Here is a 17301-nt window from a genome sequence, read left to right as displayed (position 1 = left end):
TGGTTTAGTATAGGCTACTGTTTTCTTTAAAAATTTGTTTTCAGTATTTAGATACGCAAATTCTGTCTAAATTTTGTGGAATTTTTTTAATAGGCTACCTCGTGTCATTTAGAAATTTCTATCCTTTTAAGAATACAGTATTTGATGATGTTAAAACTAAAAACGTTGTTTACCTGACCTTTAATTTTAAACAGGTGATTGCTGTTATTGCGCAGTGGCATGGGATAACAGCAAGTCTGAGAAATAATGTCTCTTCGTCATCACCAATTAACTGCGCTGACAAGGGAGTAGGCCTAGCACCATGTATGGCACCAACAAATAGCAGCATTATCACAGTGGACTACTTCGAAGCTGCCAACAACACTCAACTCGTTGACCTGCCTGTTGTCTACTCTATTGACCTGAGCCGTGACTTTTCGGACATCAACGAAAGATATTTAATGGACGATGTACTCATCTTTGAACGAGCAGTTGATCTTGAACGCTACTGTGTGTCTTGGAGGGCAGACGAGCAGACGTGGAGTGGTTATGGTTGTCAGTTGGAGAACTACACATTGAACGGAGCAAACATAACCTGCCGATGCAACCACACTACCACATTTTCCACGTTGTTCGCTGTCAAAACCCTTCCTTTGCCTGGGTGGTTTTTTGAGGTACAACTTGCTTTGGAAACAGAAACAATTGTGTTTCTTTCTTTGACTCTTGTCTTTGTTATCGTTGCAAGAACAAGCAAAGGGCTATCAAGCCAGAACCACTCCCTAAACAGAAGTGATGTCAGAAACAATCGAACAGCGGTGCAGATTTCTCTGTGCCTGTCCCTCATAGGGTTACACGTTTTTCTTATTCTTGCGGAACAGCATTTTTATAATCCAGATGAATGTTACATATCTGCTCTTGGAGGCCACTACTTCGTCATTACCGCTGGCCTCTGGCTCCTCCACGAAGGAGCTGCTTTGGTACTCAAGACGAATAAATCTGCAATAAAGTTAAATTATAAATACTTGACGGCTGTCCAACTGGTGACGGGATGGGGCATTCCGGTAGTGATAGTTGGCCTTGCGGCAGGACTTGCTGGAGACAACTATGTACAACGTAATCTCAATTACCAACTTTTACAAGGAAAGAACACTAGCGAGGTTTCGGTGACTCATCCAAGGTTTCTTGATTGCACCATCAACAGAGGATTTTCTAACTGGTTGGTATTCACTGTGCTGATTCCAATTTGTATCATCATCACAACGAACATCTGCATAACCTTACGTACGGTGTTCGTTGTCTACAAAATTAGTAAACACGAGGCAAGGCGAAGATATCCCGAAGCCATGGCGTGCGAACCACACTGCTCCTTGGAAGATCATTGGAAACGCCATAGTCATTGGAAAGCTGTGCTCAAGGCGTTTGCATTGCTGCTGCCAGTCTCAAGCATACCATGGACAATCTGGATACTGGCGGGAGTCCCCACAATAGCACTCCCTTTTCTTTGCCTTCACGTCATCATTAATGGGCTCCAGGGGTTTGCAATATTCGTGATATTTTGTGTGATCAACCAAGAGGACAAGGGAAGAGTGGCTCATAAGTGGAAACGTTCAAAAATGAAAAAAAAGTGGGATTCGTTTGTAAAATTTTTGAGAAATCAAAAAACGAACAAAAGCGGGGAATCACCGCACCGAACAAGTAGGAGACAAACAGATGATGTTGATGTTACAAATAAACAATTAAATCTTCCAAATAATGGAATGCGAACTGAAAACAGTAACGTTACTGTAACAAGTCTATAGCATGTAGAGGTTGTTGAAATCAATTATTTCTTAATTTTGTAGCTTTGGTTGGGTTTTTAGGTGCCACAAACACATAAACACGATACCTAACAATTCATTAAGAAATAGTGTGTTTGGAATGAAAATAAATAAATATTTTTCTAAAAAAATTAAAAATAATTTGAATGTTAAAATTAGTGTTAAATCCTGTGGTGTTGCTTAGTTTTACTTATTCGACAAAGAAACCGTCGTAAAGCACGCCAAAGTAAGCCAATCCAGCATCGATATTTTCAACATCAGGAGCAAATTTCGGTCGTAACTTCATTTATCCAAATGTCAAAGTTATCATCTAGTCTGTTTGTTAGTAAACTTTCTTCATGTCCAATGAACGTGTCACAGATGTAGCAACAACCAGCTACAAGCCAGTATTGCTAGCTCGAATGCAATCACTAACGAGTGCCATTGAACGGACTGAAAAGAAGAATAACACAGGTGCAAAGTGTAGTTGTGATAGCGAATCAAAGTCTAATTTAATCATGCACAAGCAAATGTAAAGTCAACAACTTCAAATCGCTTCTCAAGCCAACCGGCAGGAAGGTAGTTTTGATATTTATAGGCTACAGGCAAAGTCAGAATTCTGTCTCTGTTCCATCAACTGTTCGTTGTGTAGGTTGCCTCTCTTCAACACTTGGGCGTTATCATTGCACGGATCGACCCAGCGCAATTGAAAATTTCTGCAAAATTTAAAACGTCAAAACTAAATTGGTCAATTATGCTGCAAATTGCGATAGTGAATGGGTTTGTTCAATAGAAATATACACAAACGCATCGCATTTTAATACAAGCCGATTCTGCGCGCGAGATCTAAACAAGAAGCAACGTTGCATGGACAGAACTCCACCAACGGAAAAGCAGATCGGCTATGAGCCTCTTTAGCTTGTTTCTTATTAAAAAAAACGGTGTTTGCACAAAATCTAGGCAAATTGGCCACTTTTATTAACCTTGGCTCATGCCACAAGTCTGGAGCAATGTTACTGGTCTTAACAACATATGAACACATGCAAACAGTGACAAAAATTCTACGACCACCTGAGAAACACATGCAGTCATGCAGGTTTAACAATCGATCAAGATTGTTAACAGGCCAATGAAATAGTGTTCACCTGAGTGCATGAATTTTGATTAGTTTCGTTTGTAATTGTTTATCATGTTTAAACGTTGCGTTAGCCAAATGAATTTGTTCTATATGTGCCTCCTTTTCCAAGAGAATGCTATTTGAAATACTGTGTCATTGTCAGTGGCCTATTTGGACACGTAACTAGCTACCACAATTAGAATAATTGCTGTAGAAAAACATACGACTGTTTTAAATAGTGATATTTAAAATATTTTGTTGCGTCTTCATTTTGTTTAATATCCTATTAAACTTAGTAATTATGAACTAACTACTTGATCAAGGTATTTATACACAGTATAGGTCGTCATATTTATTTAGGTTCATAAGCCTTCGAAATAATGTAGACATATTTTACTTCGATCAAAAGTTTTTTGTCTTGATTTCGTCAGATCTGCTCGTTAGCTCTGGGCGTAATTTGTTGTGTGCTTGCGCCTCGCTTAATTTTTGTTAGCGCCTTTACCTGCAGGAAAAGCGCCTTCTCAAAGGAAAAAAACACTCTTTCGTTTTCTTCAGTTCAGTGTTAAGTTAAATCCCATCCGGATGCTTGCGACTTTATGTCCAATAATTTGGTGGTGTAAAAATATATTTTTAATCCCAGTTCAGTAACAAAACAAAGCATAAAAACAGTTGGCGATGGTGTCAAGTCTGCTACAACAGGATAGGGAAGCTTAGTTAAACAAGCTCCCGGAACATGGCGTTAAGTGTTCTTTGACAGCCTTGAGGGACGCTCAAATAGCAGGTGGATGTACAGTACAGTGGCAGATGTCGAGAAGTCGCAAATCCAAACCAAACAATGAATCCTAATACCAACAAAGTAGGGGGAAAGTAACCTTGAACAAATCTCGCCTGTGAGGTGGTTTGTGGAAATAACAATAATGTGTTTTCGTATAGATCAGTTCCTGTATACATCGCAGAAATGCGCTGTTCCTCAGCCCCTTACAAAGCAGATAGTGTCAGTGCACAACAGAGCAGAGCACATTATTATCCTGAATCAATTCTTTTGCTGAATGCAGAGCAAGAATTTGATTTACTAACACTTTTGAAAAGAAGTTTTTGGTGTGACCCGACAGGGTATGGAACCCACGTTTGTCGATTCAGAGACAGACACGCCATTGAAAGTGCAACACTATCATTAAAAACCGGGTGCTACACTTTAGTGACCATAAACGTCTAATATGAGCAACTGACTAACTTCAAGCAAACCATGACAGGTCTTCAAGCGTGAGTGATTTGAATGGCAGCATTCGCAATGTCATCTGACCTGCTTTTGCACTCGGTACTCATCTGCATGAAATAAACTATTAAGCTGCGAACACAACGTGGAATCAACGAGCGCAAGATGAGAACTAATTTTGAGAAATTCTTGAAATCTTTTGGACTTCACTTTGTTATATTTAAGTGTTACTGATGACATTTGGCTTGGCCACTGAATCCAACGTATTTGATTACTGAATTACACAGCCTTTGCTTGTACTACGAACTGATGAAGTGAAAACAACTTTCCAACAACAAACACAATGAACTACAGTGCGAAATAAACCGTCACCTCTTCCCAGTGTTCAACTTCAGCTTTCACTTGATCCATTAGTGTCTTCAACTTCTTCTCCTTTCTTGCCAATTCGTCTCCTAACACATCAGACTCGGCTTTGACACGCTATGAGGAAAATTAGCAATTGAAATGAAGACAAACCAGTGAAGATACTGTTTTAATTACAGTCCACAAACTACAGAATAGCAAAGCAGTGCAGTGCGACATGACAACACAGGTGATTAAAGCTTCAGAGGTCTTCATTTTTGCAGTAATATAATATGAAATAACGATCGCTATTGAAATATTGCGTTTACGTTGCTGAGTTAAGCATACACAAATTCTATAATCTTATAAAAAAATATATTTGAATCGAAATATAATAACATGGATATTTAAGTATGTACTACTGTACTAGTGACATAAATGGCCAATTCTGGTAGATAGGTTCAGCCAGTGACCCAGGTTTGGCTTCGAGGTGGGGGGATATTCCTTTCCTCTCGGTCCTTTGACAATGGTGTTGAATTAAAGTTAACTTTTTCATCTTAATATAAAGCAAGTAGTTTGAAATAGCGAAAACTGCATTGCTCTGTTGATGAGCTCAGGCGCTTGCGTTATGTTCTGATCGTTTTGTAAAACATTTTGCAGCGGACGCGAAGAGTCGGCGATAGTGAGATTGACCGTAAAGCGGTAGCCAGCAGCGTACGTTCGTAACGTCGTCAACTTACGTCGTTACGTTGCTCGGTTACGTCGTGCAATTACGCTTTACATTGAACAGGCATGAATAAAGGGCGTCATTACTTTAAACGTAAAAACCGCTGAAATTTAAGAACAGCAAAACAACATTCCGAATTGATGCACGATAAACTTTAGTAAAAAAATCGGATCCCTGAAATTTGTTAATTTTGATATAATTTGGAGAAACACACGGGTGAGTTAATATAAACAATGAATTAACTTGTTATTGTTACCTGAACCATATCCGTAAGCTTCCCAACTTCCTCAGCTTTCACCCGTGCAAGCCGAGGCTTCACATCCTCTGATGGACAACCACTGGGCCTCCTGTAAAGTCAATAACTATTAAGCACAGAACTGCTGTTCATTGGTCGACAAAATCAGCATACAAAAGATGTCCTAGCTTTCATTGCGACAACGTTGAGAGTAAAGAGAAATGTGCAAAGAGAACAACCCTTACTTGCGACTGAAGGAAAGAAACAACAAATCATAAATGGTTTTGGTAAATTGCGTTTGGCGGAGTGTTTCGGTGAAGCATTTTTATCCTGTTGTTTCCTGTCTTTACAGCATTTTTATACTAATATACGACTGATGAGCAATACAATCAACGTGCACTGTGCTGTAAACGGTTTGAAAATGAACACCATGTTTTGAAATGAACATGAATAACACACGTACCAAGCTTTCTCTTCAGCTGTATCAGCTGATTCAAGTTGGGACAGCAAATGCTTGATGTTTAGTTCATCTATAAACATCATGATGTGAGACTTCTGGTTGGTGGCAAATGTCTCCCAAATCTGATCCGATAGTATTTGAAGAACCTCGGGGTGCTCCTTGTAACACTTTGGAAAAGCATTGGCCAATTTTTTGCAACTGAAAAATATGAGCAATATAATAAATGAATTCAATAAGCTACGGCAGGGGTCACCAACTGGCGGCCCGCAGAAGGTATCAGCGTACAAGTATACTTTACAATAGATACAAGTAACCAAAAATACTTTTCTTGAGAAGTTAAAGAGCACGAAGGCAAAAAATACTATCCGGGAAGCATATTTTCGCTTTCCATACGATTCCACCGACCGACTAATCAGATTGTAATTCTAGGTGGGGGTTGCTTAAAGTTATTCCAATGCGATGTCCAGCCACATTGTCCCAGTGGTTAATTAAAACGTCTGTTTTCGAATTTCTGTGAGCATAGGGTTGCTTATTTTAAGTTTGCAAATGTCATGTAAACACTAGTGTGCGTTTCACCGTTATTGTGTTTCACGAACAGTGTTCTCTTTATGCAAGTTTTTGTTGGCAAAATAGGTCGGTGTGCCAACTCAATTTATAATAAATTGGCAAAATATTATATATAAACTTAAAGACTTTTTCTGATTGTATTATGAAACTATTTAGCTTAGTACTGCAAAAGGTTTTTTTTTAAAGAAATATAGAATGCTTCACGATTAGCCTATGCGTGAGTTAGATATACTGAAGCCTATACTTAGCTATGCAGAGTTAGATATACTGAAACATAAACTCAACACAAAAAAGAGCATCGAATTGTGCATGAAAACAAAAACAAATAAATATACGATAATGCCTTTCCTACTTTCTGTAAAGACGTTTATAGCATGCATATTGAATCATAACATTCTTTACATTGCATGTCGTACAAACTTTGACGATTGAGTTGCAAAATCATTCAACTTTATCACGAGCTTTAAAGCCACTGGTGTTAGGCCTTGAAAAGTTACAAAATATTTTTGACTCAACTGTGCAGTGTGCAGCCATGGTTTTAATGGGTTGGTATTTCATGTCAGTGATAACAAACTTAGTTTTTATTAAAACATGATTGATTAATAGGCCTATATATACAGTGTAAAAAAACAAAAAAAAAACACTTACGCTCCAGGCTTATCTCGAACATGTTCAATAAATTTGTCAATGCACAGCAATAAACTTCGATATTTTCCACAATCTTCTTCAGGGGTGGCTTCGACCTCCATTAATGTTATTCGAGTTGCCCTAGCTTGTAATGTAACCACGTCCACGTTTATAAACTAAAAATATAAATCAGTGTACACAAAGTTAAACTGTGCAATGTGCATGCACATTGAAATTGAAACATGAAAATGGTAGTTTTTACCTATTTTTTTGACAATTGAATGACATACAACAATGACCAAGCCTAAGAAGTTCTTTTCATTTTGCAAAATAGTTTAGTTTGCAACATTATATGACCTTTACACAGCAAAATGCAGATAAGAAATTACATTGTCTATGCGGTTCAAAGTCAAGGAAAGACACTCTCTGCACTTGTAGTAACAACAGTGATTTTCTAAGATATATATATATATATAAACTCACTTGCAGTAAGACATTTTTTACGAATAATTTTGATCTATAGTATAACGAAATGTGGCATCATCTCAAATATTAATATATATATTATATATCATATATACTAGTGTATATATATGCCAGAAGCCAGTACACAATACAGTAGACCTCCCCAATCCCCGGACTTTCTTTTGTTTTCTTCTATATTGTGACTTTTCTGCATAGGTTTTCAATGCTGATTTCAAAAATATGCATAAAATTTTTTTTCGATCAACGTCTTGGAAGTTATTCGCCGTTTCTTAGCAACAACTTTTCATAAAAATTACAAAAATCCCCTTTAAAACCCCTTTCCTTTTAACCTAGTATGCTGATATCTAGATTATCTGAAAGCAATTAACTACTTTTATCTGAAAGCACTTCTTCAACTGAAGAATTAAAAAAAAAATTATTAAAATTGGACAATCGGTACCAGAGTTATGACCGTTTAAGTACCCAGATTAATCAGTCACGCATGACTGATTTTTGTTAATTTATTGCCAAATGATAATAGAAAAATGGTGAAAGTTGCTGTCAAGGGGTTTTTGGGGGTAAGGAGTTCAAAAATTATATTAAAAGGTGTCTCAGAGCAACAGAAAAAAAGTTATTAAAAAATTGATATGAACAGTCATGCATGAATGATTTTGTCGCAGTCGCTTCATTCCTGCAACGAGATGTATTCCTTAGGCACCACAAACGTTAAATGTCTGGAGTCATATACAGTATGATATAACGTGGAACCGATCTTCTCAATGTAGCTAACATCTGGTTCTGGGTACCCATTGCACTTGATGTTAGAATACATGCTTCATTGCTCAGAAAGAGCTCTGATCAAGTGCAAGATGGTCACGGTCTGCCACAATTTCAATAGCATCTCTCACACAGCATAATGTAGTCTATGTATCTAAATCATGTGGCAAAAAATGGATTAAGTCAGCTGAACTTAACGATAACCTTCTTCTGTAATGCATTTCAGGTTTCACTATTGATCGGTTAGCATTTTCTACTTGTATCTTGTATGATTATAAACGTATTGTATACACTTCTGAGTCATTCCATTATAATTCAACAGATTTTCTTCAAAAAGTCAACCCGCCCCTCTTATAATAATAATAATAATGTTAGTTTTTATATAGCGCTGTATCCATCGCAGAATGCGTTGCTCCTCAGCGAATTACAAAGCAGACAGTGTCAATGCAGCCGTTATAGAGGCGCAACTGAGTACATTATTACCCGAATCCACTCCATTACTCAGTGCCAAGCAGAAATTAGATTCAGTACCATTTTTTAAAAAGTCTTTGGTATGACCCGACAAGGTATCGAACCCATGCCTACCGATTCAGAGGCGGGCGCACTAACCACTGAGCCACCGAGCCGGTGGCTTAGTGGTTAGTGGAATTTTTTTGTTTTTAAATATGTTGATGTGCATGAAATTCTGAATGCAACAAAAAAAAAATTATGAAAATTGATCAACCGGTTTACTAGATATGCCATTTTGAAATTTGTTGATCACTTGGTGGCGCTGATGAGTTGCCAAACATAAAAATGTCATGTGTTGCGCCCCCTGATGATAGAGAGATGATGAAACATTCAATTTCACTATTTTTAAGGGTGGGGATTCCAAAAATGCAAGTGTTTTCTGTGTATTACTATCACAAAAAAGTTATGGCAACTTCTATTGTTTTTGGGTGGTCGCAAAAAGACGCCCAAAAGCCTTGTGGGAATCCACGTAGAGTGAAAAAATTTTTTTTGTAAGATAGTCAAAGAAGTCTTTTATTACAAAGAAGAAAAAAATTAGAGGTGTTTTTTGTTATCTTTTTTTTATATCATTTTAAAGTAAAGTATGGTTTTTACAGAATTTGTCCATTTCCAAGCCTTACATTGTTGCTCTTGTTTCATGTAATAATTGGCACACCAATGACATCATAATGGTTATTATTTCTTAACAATCAGCCTGTTAGTTGAGGTTCAAAATGGCTGCTCTTTTAAACCTGACTGCTTTCCTATTGTGTTTTCTGTCTGAGAACACCCTGTGTAGGTTAGTTAGTGGGTGTTGTGAGTAGAAGATATTGAGATGGAGGATTGCACTGAACTTGGAAAAAAAGTAGTTAGTGCCTGTCTTTGAAATGGTATAGCCGTAAAGACAGCTACAGAGCTTTGTCTGACCTTTCTGAAACTGAAACAAAGTTAGTTCTATGGAGATTTGGGATTGAACTTGAAAAAGAGGAACTGCTAATGTCAACAATTTGCAATCATCATTTTGCTTACTTTCTGAAAGAATATTCAAATCATTAAATATTGATTTCAAATGACAAGTACTACTATTATACTTTTTTTTCCAACAGTACAATCCTCCATCTCAATACCTTCTACTCAAACACCCACTAACTAACCTACACAGGGTGTTCTCAGACAGAAAACACAATAGGGAAGCAGTCAGGTTTAAAAGAGCAGCCATTTTGAACCTCAACTAACAGGCTGATTGTTAAGAAATAATAACCATTATGATGTCATTGGTGTGCCAATTGTTACATGACACAAGAGTGACAACGTAAGGCTTGGAAATGGACAAATTCTGTGAAAACCATACTTTACTTTAAAATGATATAAAAAAAAAAATAACAAAAAACACCTCTAATTTTTTTCTTTTTTGTAATAAAAGACATCTTTGACTATCTTACAAAAAAATTTTTTCACTCTACGTGGATTCCCACAAGGCTTTTTGGGCGTCTTTTTGCAACCACCCAAAAACAATAAAAGTTGCTATAACTTTTTTTGTGATAGTAATACACAGAAAACACTTGCATTTTTGGAATCCTCACCCTTAAAAATAGTGAAATCAAATGTTTGATCACCTCTCTATCATCAGGGGGCGCAACAAATGACATTTTTATGTTTGGCAACTCATTAGCGCCATCAAGTGATCAACAAATTTCAAAATGGCATATCTAGTAAACCGGTTGATCAATTTTCATAATTTTTTTTTGTTGCATTCAGAATTTCATGCACATCAACATATTCAAAAACAAAAAAATTCCAATAGGGGCGGGTTGCCTTCACTTGTTGAATTATAATGGAATAACCCTTCTGTGTAATATTCCGTGTGTATTCATTTATCCATCATGGAGCTGAGGAAGAGTAAAATGAACAGTGGTGGTTTGCTTGGTAATTTTGCAGCCTTTAAAACATTTTAAGACAGGACAATTTGGACCAACTACTGGAGATGTTCTTCAGAAATGCATATATCATCTTCAATTAAATCCCCGTAACCACCAGAGTGGGAAGCTCGCAGCTCGGGAATTGGGATACATACAGCAGTATGTCTAGCAAAAGTATGGCAGCCTGCTTGCATTCCACTGATGACAAAACAAAAATATCCAAAACAAAATTATTCATTTGGTTGATGAATACAAGAAATACAAACCAGAAGATATTCAGTTTCTTAAATTACTTGAAACAAACCAACCAGCATCTCTTGGACCCCTTGATAGAAAGAGGTTAAAATGCTTCACGAATTATGCATTGAAGAATCGAATAAAGGTAATAGAATTTTTGATACGGATGCATAAACAAGACACTTTTTACAGATAAATGCAGATTCTCAGCCATCTACCTCAGGACTTAATTTACTCTCCTCATCATCAGAAGAAACAGAATTTAATACTGATGAAGAATTCATACATACTGCTGCTACCACTACTCATAACAAAACTATAAGTATAATACTAACTTTGTTTTATATCTTAATAGAGATGACTGGATAAAAAACTGATACCACATGCTGACAGAGGGATCCGTATCAAAAATTAATAGGTACCGGTATGTTACTTTAAGAACCATTAGACTGTTAAGCATACTGGGAACAAACATACATCATACTTTATTCGATTCTTCAATGCATAATTTGTGAAGCATTTCAACTTCTTTCTATCAAGGGGTCCAAGAGATACTGGTTGGTTTGTTTCAAGTAATTTAAGAAACTGAATATCTTCTGCCTTATCTGCTGGTAGTTATGTTTTGTTTTTGTTAATAAGATTTTCGCATTCTTAGCAGATATCATAAATCGTGTTGTCAGTGTTTCTCGAAATTTAATTAAGGCAGCAGATTCCTTTTTGGCATGTTTGTATTTCTTGTATTGATCAACCAAACGAATAATTTTGTTTTGGATATTTTGTTTTGTCTTCAGTGGAATGCAAGCAGGTTGCCATACTTTTGCTAGACACTGTATCCCAAGCTGCGAGCTTCCCACTCTGGTGGTTACGAGGATTTAATTGAAGATGATATTGATATGTATGTATTTCTGAAGAACATCTCCAGTAGTTGGTCCAAATTGTCCTGTCTTAAAATATTTTAAAAGCTGCAAATTACCAAGTAAACCACCATTGTTCATTTTATTCTTCCTCAGCTCCATGATGGATAAATCAATACACAAGGAATATTACACAGAAGTGTATATATAATATACAATACATTTATAATCATACAAGATACAAGTAGAAAATGCTAACTGATCAATAGTGAAACCTGAAATGCATTACAGAAGGTTATCGTTAAGTTCAGCTGGTACTTAATCCATTTTTTGCCACATGATTTAGATACATAGACTACATTATGCTGGGTGAGAAATGCTATTGAAATTGTGGCAGACCGTGACCATCTTGCACTTGATCAAAGCTTTAATGAGCAATGAAGCATGTATTCTAACATCAAGTGCAATGGGTACCCAGATGTTACCTATGTTGAGATGATCGGTTCCACGTTTTACTGTATATGACTCCAGACATTTAACATTTGTGGTGCCTAAGGAATACATCTCGTTGCAAGAATGAAGCGACTGCCACAAAATCATTCATGCATGACTGTTCATATCATTTTTTTAATAACTTTTTTCTGTTGCTCTGAGACACTTTTTAATATAATTTTTGAACTCCTTACCCCCAAAAACCCCCAGACAGCAACTTTCACCATTTTTCTAGTATCATTTGGCAATAAATTAACAAAAATCAGTCATGCGTGACTGCGTAATCTGGGTACTTAAACGGTCATAACTCTGGTACCGATTGTCCAATTTTAATAAATTTTTTTTTAAATTCTTTAGCTGAAGAAGTGCTTTCAGATAATCTAGTTATCAGCATACTAGGTTAAAAGGAAAGGGGTTTTAAAGGGGATTTTTGTAATTTTTATGAAAAGTTGTTGCTAAGAAACGTCGAATAACTTCCAAGACGTTGATCGAAAAAAAATTTTATGCATATTTTTGAAATCAGCATTGAAAACCTATGCAGAAAAGTCACAATATAGAAGAAAACAAAAGAAAGTCCGGGGATTGGGGAGGTCTACAATACAGTGAGAAATCGTTTCCAAAAAAAGAAAAATTAATATTCTTTATCACAATACTACTAATTTTTCCAACTTGCTAGGTAATCAGTAATCACATTACTGTAAATAAACCACATTTCGTTATATCAATTACATCAAGCACTTGCATTATTATGAATGTGTGCTTTACTACAGTAAACTATTTTTAATTATACATAAATCTATATATAGCTTTGTGGAATGTGGATGCAGTCAGGAAACCATTATATAAGCGTATATAAACAATTTAACAACTATTTAGTATTTACACTCCGTTTTTGATTAACTTCAATCGTTCAACAACTTTAATAATATATAATTGTACAAGTCTAGTGTACCTTACAATTAAAAATTTTTCCAAAAAGAAATACGCTGCATAGCCAAGATTGAAAAGCTGCCAAACTGAAAAACAAAGCTAGGAGATATAGCTACGACAAGTGACTTTCAACAGCAGGTGGTTCTGCTTGTGCAGAATTTGCAAGAATGATGTCACGATGAGATAAAAGGTTACATAGTCTGTTTAAAAATGGTGCAACTTCAAAAATACTTTCTCTTCCTTCTAGTTTTGAATTCATGGTATTTTTTGACCTTAAGATTGGAATGTTTCTTGCCAAACTCAGATCTTCAATTTCTTTCTCTGAAATATCACTGGAAGCATATTGGTCAATTTTTGTACCAACGATGAGCTCTACGGGGCTTTTGTCATTTTCGTCAACAACCTGATTGAGTAAAGTTGGTATTTCGACAAAACTTGACCTGTCTGTGAATGAAAATGTAAACATTACACAATCCACTTCTGCTTTGCAGGCAGGTAGAATATGGTCAAACTTTTTTAAAGCATTTTCCCCAATATCCCAAAAGTGCAACCGAAAAAACATGATTTGACCGGTCGATATTAGACGAACAGGCCAAAATACAACAGTGGTCTCTATTCCTGCAGTTTCATTTATTGATTTGTTGATACTGCATCCAGCAAGCTTAGCAACTGTAGCACTTTTTCCCACACCTGCTTTGCCACAAACATATATCTTGTATCTCACAGTGTTCAATGATTTATAAGGAGGTAGCGACGGACGTTCAAGCAAACCAAAATGTCTTCTTTTATTCTTTTGAAGTAAAGAGTCAATGTATTCTTGCGCAGATTGTGTTTTAATCCAGTCAAAATCTATAACTTGGGGAATATCCATTTCTGCCAAAGCTATAGTATATTATATATATATATAGCTACTAATATGACTCAAAAGTCTAAAAAATGAAAATACTTTTAATCTAGTCCTAATTGGTTGCATGGCCAACTGTAAAACAATACTTTTCATCACTGAAAAAAAGAGTATATATATATAATATATACAGGGTGTAAACGCCAAGTGTAGACAAACAAAAATTGTCATAAATAAGTCAATATCGAATAGATTTCATTAAATGAAGGCTAAATAATAAAACAAAGACACACTGATTAATATCCATCGCCATTTATTCAAAATATCCACCTTTGGCATGAATTAAACGTCTGAGTCTATTTGGAACTTGGGCACATGTTGCACGCAAAGTTTTAGCATCTATTTCATCTCAGCATTTGAGCAAAGCTCGTTTAAGTGCATCGGTATTTTTGTGGGAGATTACACAGGCCTTCTGCTCCAATAGTGACCAGACACCAAAGTCCATACGGTAGGATTCAAATCTGGCGAAGATGGAGGCCAGAGTTCCTTTGACCAGAATCCCTTGAAATTGTCCTTGCAGAAGCTCTGGACCAACTTCGCGGTATGAGAGGTTGCCCCATCTTGCTGTAGTGTCACCCCGCTGTCTCCTAGACTCCTATCAACCCAGGGGACCACTGAATCCTTCTTTTTATGACAAATTTTGTTTTTATTTATGACAATTTTTGTTTGTCTACACTTGGCGTTTACACCCTGTATATAAAATAGGCTAATATAAACTATTGAAAATGCTATGACAGTTGACATCAAGTTATTCTGACCATCAATTAAACAACATTCAGGACTGAAAAAGCATTAAAAGTACAGTAGACCATGGCATAATTATAATGCTTCCGTTAAAATAAAATTCAGCATTTTAATTATCTTCAGGCAAATAAATAGGTTTGATATAGGCTATGCGTATTTGCGACCATCAAGGTAATTGCGTCAGTTTTACAAATTTGTAAATATTTTACATTTGAAAATAATTTGACAGAAAAAAAATTAACAAAATAGGTATTATTACCACAAATTAAGCAAGTTTTTGTCTTTTGACACTAAGTAACTATGTAACTTGTTAAATTACATTTTTAGAAAAATTCTGTTGTTTGTAAAAAAAAAAAAATGGTATCCTGACTTTTAAGCAGCATATAAATAATATGTCAATGACAAATGCTTTTATTAATCAATCTTCGTTCGTTGTTGCTATCATCGCATTCTTTACGACGTGTTTTGTTACGGATCGATTTATTAGGCGAACCGCACAGAACCATTCTGCCAGAATGACACTGGTGTTCAGATGGAATTTTAAGTTAAAACCAAATACACCAAACGAGCTATTGTAATTTTAGTATAGGCTACACAACAATACCACCAAATTACTACACGCTTAAGAGTATGAAGATATCTTTCTAATAAAAAAGAGTAACTGTTTAAGTTAATAAATCTGATTTTCAGGGGTTCTTGAAAAAAAAATGTGTGCCAACATTGTGTTTTTGTAATCTCATGTTTGTTTTCCATGACGTGGCTTGCCTGCGGACCACTCGGTAGTAAGAGAATGATAGTAAGAGAATGATAGATAGAACAAGCAAGATAGAACAATGATAAAACAAGCAAAAGAATGATAGGACACCTTCCCAGACATTTGTGATATATATATAGGATACTATACAGTATTAGTTTGATTAATAACTGTATGTGAAGTCCCAAGTATACAAAAAATAAGATTTTTATCCCCACTCGCAGACTGCAATAACCCGAAAAATAAAGGATTGCAAGTTGTGTGTGTGCCGGAAGAGCGAGCGAAGGAGGGGTACGGTACCATAAGAGCATTAAGCCCCTGCTCTTTATAAGAACCACATACTAGATTTAAATGGGAGATTGCAAAGTACCGGTATAGCCTCTTGGTTTTGTAGGTGTCAAGCTTCCCACCACATCACAACATGGAAAAAACGTTGAATTTTAGAGTATATATGTTAGCACTTAGCTACTGTACTTGTGACAGTAGGCTACCGTATGAGACAGGAGCAGTGGAGCAAGTGCCACCTTTTCCTTTTGTTGGTTTTGTTCTACTTCACTATTTGTAACTATATATATCATCGTTGTTGTTTTACTACAAAGAAAAAATAAATTGAATTGAATTAAGTATTGTAACCACTATCTAACACTCTTGTATGGTATATATATTTGATATACTCAAGATAGAGGATATTCATCGACTAGAACTAGGAAAATTTATGTTTAAAATCCACCATAATATATTACCAAATCATTTTGAAAACATGTTCACAAAATCTAAAGACATTCACAAGTAGTCAACCAGAAGTGCTAAGAAAGAGTCTATATATATTCAGCAAATAAATTCCAATTCTGGGAAAAAATGCATTAAATATGCTGGAGCAACCTTGTGGAATAATATCCCAAAGCAAATCACAATGTTATCGTTTTCTTCTTTCAAAAAGGAATATAAAAAAGGCAGTGGCTATTTGACCGGCGCCGGTCTTTGAATCTGAAACACTATTTGACCGGTCATGACGTCACTATACAGTCACTTTTTTCTTTTTCTCTTTCAAAGCAAAAGACGAGAAGCGCATATAACTTCTAAATCCGACCATCTCACTCAACTCGTAACGTGGCGCATGCGATACGTCGCCGCCTCCGACTCTAGAGAGACTGAGTTCGATACTACCCGAAAGCGTTCTTTTTTTTTATTTATTTTTTTTTAACTAAATTTTGACACGAAGTGCATTTTTTAGTCAGTTTAGTCAGTTAGTCAGTTATTTTTTATGTCTTTTCAAATGTGAGTAATAAAGTTAGAGTTTTTTTAATTTGCTGGAATTTGAGAATTTCTCTGGGTAATTTTCCGATTGTGGCCGTGCTAACTACTGATACGGTATATAGCCTACATAATTTTTCAATTCAGGCACGTTTTAAACTTTTCAAGGTTTTGCCACGTCTTCCCGTTCATTAACGTGCTGGGAGGTCTATATGTATCGATTTTTGTAGTTAGTATCTTTTTCGTCCCGGACGCGTTAATGACGAAAAATAAAATGATTGATTGATGTGACCGTGTTTGCCGAACGAAGCAATACAATTTTGCTCTCAACAAAATGCACTTTGGGTCAAAATTTAGTTAAAAAAAAAGAACGCTTCTGGGTAGTATCGAACTCAATTCCTCTAGAATAGGAAGCG

General features: G+C 36.0%; 3 protein-coding genes across 4 annotated transcripts; 1 reads left to right on the top strand and 2 right to left on the bottom strand.

Moving 5' to 3' along the window:
- The first annotated feature begins 204 nt into the window (after positions 1-204).
- On the top strand, positions 205-1778 carry LOC145784411 (adhesion G-protein coupled receptor D1-like). The gene has a single exon (XM_082596223.1). It carries the CDS (start codon positions 306-308, stop codon positions 1776-1778), a length of 1473 nt encoding a protein of 490 aa, XP_082452349.1. The 5' UTR covers positions 205-305.
- On the bottom strand, positions 1676-7238 carry LOC145784412 (polyamine-modulated factor 1-like). Of its 2 annotated transcripts, XM_082596224.1 has the most exons (6): positions 7088-7238; positions 5876-6070; positions 5434-5524; positions 4481-4588; positions 4127-4218; positions 1676-2491 (listed from the first exon to the last, which is right to left on the bottom strand). In XM_082596224.1, the coding sequence occupies exons 1-5, from the start codon at positions 7186-7188 to the stop codon at positions 4150-4152; spliced, it is 564 nt and encodes a 187-aa protein (XP_082452350.1). In that variant the 5' UTR covers positions 7189-7238; the 3' UTR covers positions 1676-2491; positions 4127-4149. The 2 variants fall into 2 exon arrangements, with proteins under 2 accessions (XP_082452350.1, XP_082452351.1); XM_082596225.1 differs by lacking the exon at positions 4127-4218.
- A 6102-nt stretch (positions 7239-13340) lies between these two features.
- On the bottom strand, positions 13341-14100 carry LOC145784031 (ciliogenesis and planar polarity effector 2-like). Its single transcript, XM_082595787.1, has one exon. It carries the CDS (start codon positions 14098-14100, stop codon positions 13342-13344), a length of 759 nt encoding a protein of 252 aa, XP_082451913.1. The 3' UTR covers position 13341.
- Between the last annotated feature and the right edge of the window lie 3201 nt (positions 14101-17301).

Source organism: Aplidium turbinatum, chromosome 15 (assembly GCF_918807975.1).
Source record: "Aplidium turbinatum chromosome 15, kaAplTurb1.1, whole genome shotgun sequence".
Lineage (NCBI taxonomy): Eukaryota > Metazoa > Chordata > Ascidiacea > Aplousobranchia > Polyclinidae > Aplidium > Aplidium turbinatum.
Note: the sequence above shows the minus strand (reverse complement) of the source record. Positions and strands in the feature narration are given on the sequence as shown.

What these genes read in the sequence shown, in the direction of transcription:
- LOC145784411 (XM_082596223.1), top strand. Translation starts at nt 306, where the DNA reads ATGGCACCAACAAATAGCAGCATTATCACAGTGGACTACTTCGAAGCT.
- LOC145784412 (XM_082596224.1), bottom strand. Translation starts at nt 7,188, where the DNA reads ATGGAGGTCGAAGCCACCCCTGAAGAAGATTGTGGAAAATATCGAAGT. An exon ending in AGCTTACGGATATGGTTCAG is followed by an intron (nt 4,589 to 5,433) that starts GTAACAATAACA and finishes TTTTCCTCATAG; the next exon opens with CGTGTCAAAGCCGAGTCTGA. An exon ending in AAGTTGAACACTGGGAAGAG is followed by an intron (nt 4,219 to 4,480) that starts GTGACGGTTTAT and finishes TATTTCATGCAG; the next exon opens with ATGAGTACCGAGTGCAAAAG.
- LOC145784031 (XM_082595787.1), bottom strand. Translation starts at nt 14,100, where the DNA reads ATGGATATTCCCCAAGTTATAGATTTTGACTGGATTAAAACACAATCT.